This window comes from Gorilla gorilla, chromosome 5 (genome assembly GCF_029281585.2).
Source record: "Gorilla gorilla gorilla isolate KB3781 chromosome 5, NHGRI_mGorGor1-v2.1_pri, whole genome shotgun sequence".
Lineage (NCBI taxonomy): Eukaryota > Metazoa > Chordata > Mammalia > Primates > Hominidae > Gorilla > Gorilla gorilla.
In genome coordinates this window covers 163,131,250-163,143,399 of record NC_073229.2, presented here as the reverse complement: position 1 = coordinate 163,143,399, position 12,150 = coordinate 163,131,250, and the positions used below count along the sequence as shown (strand labels likewise).

The 12,150-nt window shown below is 36.8% G+C and overlaps 1 protein-coding gene across 9 annotated transcripts in view; it reads left to right on the top strand.

The window, feature by feature from the left end:
- The window catches only part of REPS1 (RALBP1 associated Eps domain containing 1), an 83,440-nt gene that overhangs the window by 40,302 nt on the left and 30,988 nt on the right, over positions 1-12,150 (top strand). For 6 of the 9 annotated variants that reach the window (XM_055391218.2, XM_019029627.4, XM_019029625.4 and 3 more), the window contains exons 2-8: positions 235-358; positions 2,428-2,624; positions 2,753-2,906; positions 3,508-3,632; positions 4,115-4,277; positions 4,554-4,617; positions 6,641-6,795. In XM_055391218.2, the coding sequence (XP_055247193.1) occupies positions 235-358; positions 2,428-2,624; positions 2,753-2,906; positions 3,508-3,632; positions 4,115-4,277; positions 4,554-4,617; positions 6,641-6,795 (982 nt within the window). The remainder of the gene's footprint in view (positions 1-234; positions 359-2,427; positions 2,625-2,752; positions 2,907-3,507; positions 3,633-4,114; positions 4,278-4,553; positions 4,618-6,640; positions 6,796-12,150) is intronic. The other 3 variants (XM_063707895.1, XM_055391219.2, XM_019029626.3) reach the window with 1 other exon arrangement.

The following is a 12,150-nucleotide window of genomic DNA, read 5'->3' as shown; positions in this document are numbered from 1 at the left end:
TGCTAATCATATGGATTTTGATAAATAGGAGAATGATGACCTTATTGCAAAGCAGTGACTTTTTGTTTGTAAACATATGAACCTGAAACTTGAAGAAGTTGGTTGTCAGTTGTGAGTATTATACCATCTATTAGATAGATATTTTGAGACGTTACAAACAAGTTGGGTAGCTGCTTATTTTTGAAGGGAGATTTTTGTTGTGAATCTTAATGTTAACATTATGTTATTTTATAGATCATGGAGCTTTGTGGTGCAACAAGACTTGGTTATTTTGGAAGAAGTCAGTTCTACATTGCTTTGAAACTTGTAGCTGTTGCCCAGTCTGGTTTCCCTTTAAGAGTGGAAAGTATAAATACAGGTAAATATAGAGTACACTAGTAACTGAAAGAAAATAGGCTTCTATTACAAATGAAGTCAAGTCAATAGAACTCTTGTGTCTTTCTGATCTTATAGTGGCATTTGTGACCTTGAGTGAAGTGTCGTGACTTTATTCCCACTACCTTGCATTTCTCACTTGAAAATACTAGAAAAATATGTCTGATCTGTATTACGGAATAGTATATGTACTTCATCTGTATTTGACTATATGTACTGTTCAAATGGCAATTTTTTAAGAATTAATTTACCAAAAGTTGTTTAGAAATATTTTAGGCGAATAGTTTTATTAAGGTAAATGATAAATTACAGCGACCATCTTCATATATAGCGTCCCTGTGTTCTTCATTTCCAATAAAACAACATTATACTTTGTATTTTTGTTTGTTTGTTTGTTTGGGAAGGCTGTGGAGGCTCCAGTTGAAATTAAGAAGTAACAGTTAACCTAAACTTTTTATCGATAAGAGACAATATTAAAATATTGGCAGACTAAAATCTAGTTATAGACATCTGACCACATTACAAGTTTGTATTAGTCCATTTTCACACTGCTATAAAGAAATCCCTGAGACTGGGTAATGTATAAACAAGAGAGGTTTAATTGACTCACTTCTGCATAGCTCGGGAGGCCACAGGAAACCTACAATCGTGGCAGAAGGTAAATGGAAAGCAAGGCACATCTTACGTGGCCACAGGAGAGAGAGAGAGAGAGCAAGGGGGAATAGCCACAGGCATTTAAACCATCAGATCTCATGAGAACTTGCTCACTATCACAAGAGCAGCATGGGGGAACCGCCCCCATGATCTAATCACCTCCCATGTGGGAATTACAATTCAAGATGAGATTTGGGTGGGAACACAGAGTCAAACCATATCAAAGTGTTACATCAGATAATTTGTTTTTCAAGTATTTAGAGGCTTGTTGATGTGAAAGAAGATAGAAATTCTATAAAGAAAGGCACTTAAATGCAGAGGGTTCTTTCATTTTCATAGAGTAAAGGGGAAAGAGAAAAATTAAGATTTTAAAAATAATCTGTACAGAAAAATTTCTGTAAAATTCTGTAAATATCAGAATTTGTAGAAATAGTTTTAAGTACCAGTTTAGTTTATTGGTCAGCGGAGGTTTTCATTGTGAACCTCTAGTTTGCCACACATCATTCTTCTAGTGTTGGGAGTTTACATTCTTTTCAGGTAATTTTGAATTCTTTTACATGTATATTGAATAAGCTTAATAGTTTCCTTCCTTCATGTGGAGGTTCTAAAGAGAGACGAAGGTAATCATATAATGGAGGTAAGTACGCTTTCCTCTGAAATGATTTTGTAGCTGTATTTTTTCTGGTCTAAAAGTATCACTTATTTACCTGCAAACAGTTTCTCAGTCCTTCATCTTTCTCCTCTATTTAAAATTGAATGTAGAATATCTGGCTGTAGGAGAGCCATAAGCCAGACTACAGTGGATAGATAGAATACTCTGTACCATGTTTTTGGTGGGTGAACAATAAGGTATTTTTAGGAATTTCTGCCATGAAAATTTCTAAATCTAGTCTCAGACTTAGTGACATATTCTGTGTTTTACTTAGAGGTCTAAAATCTTACTTTAAAGACCCGGTGTGAGTAGAAGCAGCCTAGGCTTTGGGGTCTGACTGATCTAGGTTTAGATCCTAACTGTCAGTTACTACAAGCATGACCTTGGCATCATGGATCCTCAGTTTTCTTATCTGTAAATAGGAGCTTTGCAGGGGTACTGTGGTTACGAGGTGAAATAAATATTCAGTGGCAAGTATAGGGCCAAACATACGTAGACATTTGATGTAGCCATTGTTATCACTCATTAGAAGGACAATTTGGTTTTATTACTTCTTTCTAGATAAGAGTCTCCCTAAATAATGTAAGGGAGATAATGATCCAAATTTTGTGGTGATAGACATTTTGTGCCTCTTGTTTCTGTATCCATTTTTACAAAAATTCTAATATCTAATTCATGTCTTATTTTCGTTTTCAATATATATGTCCTTTTTTATTTTGAAGTAATGATTATTTTGTGGTTAACAGTAAAGGACCTTCCTCTGCCAAGATTTGTTGCTTCAAAGAATGAACAGGAATCTCGCCATGCAGCCTCATATTCTTCAGATTCTGAAAATCAAGGGTCGTATTCTGGTGTAATTCCCCCACCACCTGGCAGGGGGCAAGTGAAAAAGGGATCCGTAAGCCATGATACGGTTCAGCCTCGTACATCTGCAGATGCACAGGTAATCACATGCATGTAAATATTAGCAGTTGATGCCCTGTGCAAATGCTTCACTAAAGCTCTTATTGGTAGCTTAATAATTAAAATGTCTCCTTAAAGTTAAACTTTTAAAATAATATTCTTTTCTAGGAACCTGCATCCCCAGTAGTTTCACCACAACAATCCCCACCAACTTCTCCACACACATGGAGGAAGCACAGCCGTCATCCCAGCGGTGGGAATAGTGAGAGGCCTCTTGCGGGACCTGGGCCATTTTGGTCTCCCTTTGGTGAAGCACAATCAGGTATTTAGAGATTGATTGATTAGAGTGTCATTGTGTTGCCCAGGCTGGTCTTGCACTCCTGGGTTCAAATGATCCTCCTGCCTCAGCCTCCTGAGTAGGTGGGGATTATAGGCTTGTGCCACAGAACCTGGTTTAGAGATTTTTTGAAAGTAACAATTATTTAGGGTTGTAAATTGAAGGAAACTTGATAATATTCCTTCAGGAGTTGCCTCCCAGATAGTTTTTAATTGTAAGTTTAAGTTAAATAGAAGCAAAAACCAACTATGGAAATTTGTAAGTGGATACATTGCTTTGAAAAGTGGTAATTGCATTTATGTGTATCTATGATGTTTAGACAAGTTTATGGGTACCAGATTCTCTAAAGGTAAAATGAATAATTATTTCCCAGAATATTATGTATATATTACATAAATTTTATTGATAAGGAGAGCACAAAATAATTGAAGATATTTAAATGAGGTATAATTTCTAATTGAACAGAAAAGATTCCATTTTGGAAATTGTTAGATTTCTTCAGAGTAAGAGTTGGAAAGAAAACTTCCTGGTAACTTAAGTTTTTTCCTCAAACATGAGTCAGCATGTTTACCCATTCTCCTTATAGGTTCTTCTGCTGGTGATGCAGTGTGGTCAGGGCATTCCCCACCTCCACCTCAAGAAAACTGGGTCAGTTTTGCAGATACTCCACCAACCAGTACTCTTTTAACCATGCATCCTGCTTCTGTCCAGGTGTGACATTTTATTGGTATTGCAATTTTATTTGCTTCATTCAGAGTATTGCTCCAGTCATTGTTTTTATATTTTGCTGTTGCAGATTTTATAAATGCAAATCCACTCATTTATTTAAAAGCAAAATTCTGCTCTGTGCATTTCAAATCTGTTATCATTGGAATGTTTCAGCTGATTTTATTTCTGTTTCTGATTTCCTAGTGAAGTTTTGAAAGGTTTCTGCATCTGGAAATATATTTGCTTGGCTTTCTTAGCACATTTTCATAACTTTCTGTTGCTTACATAATTGCTGTCATTCTACTCGTTTCTATAATCATTGTGCAAAAACATATCCAATAATCTGACTGTAACAGATACGTGGTTTTACATTTTAAATATACACAAAAAGCAAGTTTTACTTTCAAAGATAAATAACCTAGCAATCTTGGTCCATATAATCATGTAGGTAGATATTGTACTGAGGAAAAAATGTTTCATTACAGGACCAGACAACAGTACGAACTGTAGCATCAGCTACAACTGCCATTGAAATTCGTAGGCAATCCAGTAGTTATGATGATCCCTGGAAAATAACAGATGAACAAAGACAGTATTATGTAAATCAGTTTAAAACCATTCAGCCTGATCTAAACGGATTTATTCCAGGTGAGTTGTTGAAAACAGAAGTTCTTCTAGATGGGACAGGAGAATCTCAATTTCATAATCTCCAAGACATTGTTTTATTGGTCATAGATTTTAATTATAAAATAATTATCAGATTATTTGTCTAAAAAGAATTTATAATCACTGGGGGCCAAAAACATGACATATTCACATATTAAAAATATCTTTTCCCAGTTAAAAAAGTCTAAGACTCTTACATTCTGTTCATGGATCCGTAAGTTCAGAATAACATTAAACAACACTGTTTTAATATTTCAGGATCTGCAGCTAAAGAGTTTTTTACAAAATCAAAACTTCCTATTCTTGAACTTTCTCATATTTGGTAAGTGTGGTATATCATTAGTTGGGTAACTGGGTTGCTTCCAAGGAGTTTCTAGCAGATAGATTTTAGAGCCTTAAAAAATAAACAACTAACCCCTTCAAGAATGCTGTCAAAGAACTCAGTATTGCCTTACAATAGCCAGCTTCTCTCTTATTCTGCAGAAAAGAAATAAGTGATACTGATACAGTAGTTCTTTGTAAAGAGCTAAAATTCTTTAAGCTATATCAGCTGTTTTTTTGTTGCTAGCATAATGCATGAGATAAAAGTTAGTTTGCACATTCATGGTTATATTTATCCCATTGGTTTTTTATCAAGTTTAGTAAGTCCTATACCATGCCATAAGTTTAGGAATGGTGTTAGCTTCCATTTAACCAGAGACTTAAGAACAGCTGTGTTGGAATATGGTTCGAATTGGCTATTAGAACACAAAGTGTAATCACAAATTACTTTATAAAAACAGGCCAGGGCCGGGTGCGGTGGCTCATACCTGTAATCTTAGCACTTTGGGAGGCCGAGGCAGGCGGATTACCTGAGCTCAGGAGTTTGAGACCAGCCTGGGCAACATGGTGAAACCCTGTCTCTACAGAAAAATTAGCCGGGCATGGTGGCACACGCCTGTAATCCCAACTACTGGGGCGGCTGAGGCACGAGATTCACTTGAACCTGGGAGGTGGAGGTTGCAGTGAGCCAAGATTGTGCCATTTCACTCCAGCCAGAGTAACAGAACGAGATTCTGTCTCAAAAAAACAAAACAAGCAAAAAGAAAACACAAGCTGGGTGTGGTGGTTCACGCCTGTAATTCCAGCACTTTGGGAAGCCAAGGCAGGCAGATTGCTTGAGCCCAGGAGTTCAAGACCAGCCTGAGCAACATGGTGAAACCCCATCTCTATAAAAAATAAAAAAATTAGCAAGGTGTGGTGGTGCAAGCCTGTAGTCCTGGCCACTTGGGAGGCTTACATGGGAGGATTGCTTGAGTCCAAGAAGCAGAGTTTGCAGTGAGCTGAGGTCATACCACAGCACTGTAGCCTGGGCAACAGAGTGAGACTCTGTCTCAAAAATAAATAAAAAACGATTATCACATAAACATAAATGTTAATTCCAGTGTGTATCAATGTTATTTCTCTATATTCTAAATCATTTTTAATAGGTTTTTGGTAGCATAGAGTGCTGTAGTACAAGGTAGGTAGATAACACCTAAAACTGAAAACTCAAAAACTGGTAATATATGCATGCTATTTATAGTTTAAGGCAATAAAGACAAAAGTGGTTGTCTGTATCTAGGAAAGGGCATAGACAGCAAGGTGGAGTGGCTGTATTTCTGTTTTAAGCCTTGCAGTTCTACTTAGTGATTTAAAGTACGTACATGTCAGCCGGGTGCGGTGGCTCACGCTTGTAATCCCAGCACTTTGGGAGCCCGAGGCAGGTGGATCACATGAGGTCAGGAGTTCGAGACCAGCCTGGCCAAAAATAGCCAGGCATCGTAGCGCGTACCTGTAATCCCAGCTACTCAGGAAGCTGAGGCAAGGGAATCGCTTGAACCCAGGAGGTGGAGGTTGCAGTGGGCCGAGATCGCGCCACTGCACTCCAGCCTGGGTGACAGAGCGAGATTCCATCTCAAAAAAAATAAAAACAAAAAATAAAGTACATACATGGTGAATTTTGATAACATAAAAACAGACTTTTAAAAAATGTCACTAACTTATTACGTATGCCTTCTAAAAATGCATGTGAATTATAGGTCATTCTTTTTGGTGACCTTAATTATTGGGGCCGCTTTTTAGAGAATTTCAAACACACAGGAAAGCTTAAAGAAGAGTACCATAAACATTCATATACTACCACCTAGATTCTGGAGGTAACATTTTGCTACATTTGCTATATTACACATCTTTCTGTGTATGAGATTTTTATAATTACTGAGTTCTTGCACTTTCTCATGGAAAATATTTCTCTTGCTTCTTTTTGAGAAATAAAAGGATCCAAAGCGGAATGTGATTATATTCACAATAAACTTATCTTCTAGGGAACTCTCAGACTTTGATAAAGATGGTGCATTGACACTGGATGAGTTTTGTGCTGCTTTTCATCTGGTGGTTGCTAGGAAGAATGGCTATGATTTACCAGAAAAACTTCCTGAAAGCTTAATGCCCAAACTGATTGATTTGGAAGATTCAGCAGGTAAGATTGGGAGCTGAAGAGAGCTGTTTGCATGCCTTGATAAACATAATGCTTGATTCTGAAAGAAAAATCAAGATAGAGGTTAACCTTAGCTTAATAGCTTAGATATTTCATCAAGTGTACATAGATTTGTCATCAGAATAGGATTTATGGGCCAAGCTTGGATTTGTCTTATTCAGTCTATTTTTAAAAATAAAGATGAGTAATATATACCACTATTTTACCTTTGTATTTGTGACTTGCCGAGATTTGAAGAGCATTTCAGTGTCTTGTTATTTTGCTATCCTTTAATTGTGATATATATTGTCTCGAGTGGGTAAAGTAACCCATCTTCATTATAAACATTTTTCTCTTTAATACATCTTAATTTGTTGAAGGGAAATTACCTGGTTCATCATTAGACCTTTACAGTTGTAAGTATTTTTCTTTAAAATACCAAGGTCTCTCCTGCAGACTCTAAAGAAATCTGGACTTTTTGTGTATGATTTTAGAGAATGCTGTGTTGTTAACAAGAATGCTAAATGTTCATATTTATTGGGACCTTTCTTTCTTCCTTTTCTTTTTTCTTTTTTTTGAGATGGAGTCTCGTTCTGTCACCAGGCTGGAGTGCAGTGGCACGATCTCGGCTCACTGCAGTCTCCACCTCCCGGCTTCAAGCGATTCTCCTGCCTCAGCCTCCTGAGTAGATGGGACTACAGGCACGCACCACCATGCCCCGCTAATTTTTGTATTTCTAGTAGAGACGGGGTGTCACCATGTTGGCCAGGATGGTCTCTATCTCTTGACCTCATGATCTGCCCGCCTCGGCCTCCCAAAGTGCTGGGATTACAGGTGTGAGCCACCATGCCCGGCCTGGACCTTTCTTTAAAAAGAAAAAGAATATCAAGGGCTAAAAATTAGTAAATTTTTCTTTAATTCTGAATGAATAAAAGGAAACCTAATGTTTAATTCTTAATGAGCCTAAATAAAATAAATTATTGTCTTCAGTGTTTCTATCTATATTCTCATTTGGATATGATGATGGAAAGAATTTTATACTTTTAAAAGGGAAGTTCAAATAGAATTTGGCTCTCAAATGGGCATTTATCTATCAGGCAGCATCTCTTTAACCTAAAAATATACATGGTCTGACTTAGTTGTCTAAATTACGCAGAAGGAATCAGATGCATGAAATTACTGTCACAAAGAGAACAGTCTCCTTGGAGTCAGTAATCTGAATGTGCTTCTAGTTTTGCTAATTTCATCTGTGACCCTGGGCAAGTTCTAATCATTTACTGTATTTTTCCCTTCTGTTTCTCCACCTGAAATGTGGATTTGATGCCATTCACATTTCAGGACCTGAATTGTACACTGACCTTTTATCAACGAATAGGTTGATTCTAAAAATATGGCATTGATTTTAATTTCTTAAGCACATTTTTCTATGATAATCCTAGGATTTTGGGATGATTTCAGTTAGTTGTGAAGCGTCAGCCTCTGACTTGAGCTGAAAGCTTAGTATCTTTATTAGGTAATTTTGATTCAAAGTACTTTAATTTACCTACTTAAGAAATAAAAACAACTTCTTTGTTAAACACCTATGATAGTAACCAAAAGAGAAGAACATGTGGTAACTTCACACTTTCAGTGTCATTGATTTAGAAATTGGACTTGGACCTAATGCTTTTATATGACTTCAAGCCTTTGAAAACCGACAGCACAATAATACAAGAAACTAATTTAAATGAAGTTTAATCTCTTGTAGGTGATTTTGTAGAGGCTTGTCTGATTCTGTCGTCTGTTGTATTTGTCAGTGAATCTGGCTTTTGCATATATTTAATTTTTCCTTTATTTAATTTAAATAAAAAACAAGTTCTTTGTAAATTGGATCTATAAGGTTGATGGTTCAGGAAGAAATTTTTTTCTGGGCATTTATCTTTTTGTCTAATTTTACACCTGTTAGATCTGTTTAACAAAGACAGACTGATTTTATTGCCTGTGTATATCTGTGCACTGTTGCTCTAAATATAATTTTAAAAGTATCTCAGACCCAGATAGTTTTTTCCCCCCTCACAGCATATGGTTGTCTGACCAAATTTGTTGTAAACATTTGGATCGCACAGTATTATATTACATTCAAATCTGCTTTTCATATTTACAAATGATATATTTTGGTATTCTGTTGATTCTGGGGTGATGTAATATAACTTATCATTTTTCTTCCACCTATCATAAACCTGAGATTCACATGACAAAAGGTCCTTTGAGTATAGAAATTGTCTTGTGACACTGTGGGTCCGTCAGTATCCATAAAAATCATTATAAAAAAAATTAGCAGGGTGTGGTGGTGTGCACTTGTTGTCCCAGCTACTCGGGAAGCTGAGGCGGGAGAATTGCTTGAACCCAGGAGGCGGAGGTTGCAGTGAGCCGAGATCACGCCACTGCATTCCAGCCTGGGTGACAGAGTGAGGCTCCGTCTAAAAAAAAAAAAATTATAAAAATAGCTGTGTTTTTAAAAGGTCACGGTTAAGAGGGTAATACTCAAATAGTTTCTTTTGGCTGACATTAGAATGTATTGTAAATATTCCTCTGTGGAGCCTTTCTGACTATAGGCAGAGGTGGTTTCTCTCATTTCTGATCTCTCATAGCATTTTCTACATGCTAATTACTGAAACATACCACACTAAATCCTGTTTTGTTTTTTTCCCCCATCACTGTACTCTGAATTCCTTGAAACAAGGGAAGTGTATCCTATTTATTGTAGTATGCTCAAAACATACAACTTTGCCAGGCACTGCACTAATATTGGATGAATTAATGCTACATGTGTGCCATTTTCAAAGGAAGATATTTTTCTTGACGTTTTTCTACCTTTGAAAATACAGCGATTTGTTACCCTAGGTTTATGATGTTGGGACATACTGAAACATTAGTTCCACAAATATTCTATACTTAAAATTTAATTCTTAGAAGCAAATAGATGGTGAGCAGTGGTCATTTGAGTTACAGCTCCTTGGAGTAACATGCTAGGCTTTCTATAGGCATGCAAACATGGTTGGGGTAAATATGCATTTTTTCCAAAATTGCTTGAACAGGTATGCATACATAAAATAGAACTACTAAGGTTTATAGGCAGAAGTACTTCTGTCGACCTGAATTAGAATATTTAATAACATCAGCACTGAATTTAACAGCTAAAATAGAAAGGGAGACTTGATTTTTGTTGTCTTACAAAAGAAAGCATACAGAAATTCATCTGCAGAAAGAGCTTTCTGAAGCTGAATTAAAGAATATTTAGCTTTTTAAGAATGTTTGTCTTCTTTAAAAAAAAAAAGATTAAGATGACCTGCTACAAACACGTTGAGGTACTCTACATTTTAATGTCTAAAGAATCTTCTTCTTTGCAAAGCACAGTTGCAATTTTACATGTACTTCTGTGATTGTTTGATACATATCTTTCTCTCAAACTAGACTAGAGCCTTCTAGGAAGGTAGGAACTGGATCACTTTTGTTCATTATATCTCAATGCCTAGCAAGGTGCAAATTGAGGACAGGAATAGACAGACATTCACATTGTTGAAATGATTAAATGACTGAGCCAATGATTTTTAACTATTTTCTACCTTTACACCACACTGCTCACATGTGCAACTCAGCAGTCTCTGAGATGCTGAAAGAAGGAAAGGGATGTGTGCTTCCCTGTCTCCATCTCCTTCTGCATGATCCCTACTTTACACAGTAGATTTGGGCACATGTTTCATTGTTAGGGTGCGTTGCATGGATCTACAAACTCTGAGAAGTACTTCCAACACGAATTTTTTTTTTTAAGCCAGAGAAGAGAAGGCACATGAAGACTTCCCGTGAAGAGTTTACTAGAAATCCACATAAATTCAGATTTGAGACTACCTTGGTGCAAGTAAATCACTGTGAAGAGTTTCTCTTATATTCATCCAGAAATTTTTAACATATATATAAAAACCTACACACAGGTATTGGTGTTTATACAGACACAATCATACTATACATCCTTCATTGTATCCTTATACTTTATAATTGATATGGTTTGGCTGTGTCCCCACCCAAATCTCATCTTGAATTCTCACGTTTGTGGGAGGGACCCGGTGGGAGGTAATTGAATCATGGGGCAGGTCTTTCCCATGCTTTCTCATGATAGTAAATAGTCTCACGAGATTTGATGGTATTATAAGGGGAGTTTCCCTGCACAAGCTCTCTCTTTGCCTCCTGCCATCCATGTAAGATGTGACTTGCTCCTCCTTGCCTTCCACCATGATTGTGAAGCCTCCCCAGCCATGTGGAACTGTAAGTCCATTAAACCTCTTTCTTTTGTAAATTGCCCAGTCTTGGTATGTCTTTGTCAGCAATGTGAAAATGGACTAATAGAGTAATATATAGAGCTATCACATTTATGATTCAAGGTATTCCATAATATGATGTACCTTAATTTAACCAGTTTCTTATTGATGGATTTTGGGGTTGTTTTCTGGCTTTATCTTTAAAACACTGCTGCAGTGAACATGCTTATATGTATATCTTTGTTTTGTACAAATAACCTAGAATCTTTGTTTTTGAAAATTCATTATTCAGGTACCCTTAGTTGCAGAGGAAAAAATAATGAAAATATGCACTAATGCTTGTCATTAGCTTTCTAATTAAGAAATTACCTCCCACCCCTACCCCCCCCCAAACATACTCTGTCCCTGTCTGTCTCCCTCCCACCCTGCCGTCTCTCTCTGTCGTGTGTCATTTCTTTCCAGATATTTGGTTATTATAGCTGATAAATCAGTACAGTTGAATTACAGATATTAGTAAAGATACACCATTTAATGAAATTGGTCAAAGTAAATAGAACTCAAATCCTGACAAAGACATTGACAAGCAAGGGCAGATAATACTTGAAGGGCAAAAACTCTATGAGGGTGATAGCAATAGCAGGGGCTTTAAAAGATTATGGTTTTGGCCAGGCACAGTGGCTCCCAGAAGCGCTTTGGTAGGCCAAGGTGGGAGGATCACTTGAGGCTAGGAGTTCGAGGTTACAGTAAGCTATGATCTCACCACTGCACTTTAGCCTGGGTGACAAAGCGAGACCCTGTCTCTAAAAAAAAAGATTATGATTTCAAATTCAGCGGATTAGTAACTGTCCTTGGGAGTAATTAATGATCCTCATAATTATTTTTTGTAGAAGTGACCTTTTTCCTTTGCAATTGTGCTATGAAAGTCAAAAGTGAATGAAAGATGAACATCTCTGTCTTCCTCTGTTAGAGAACTCCATGGGAATGGGACCCTTGTCTTGTTCAGTACTGGATCTTGAGAGCCTGGAACCCTATAGGCCCTCAGTAAATGTTCACTGACTCAATT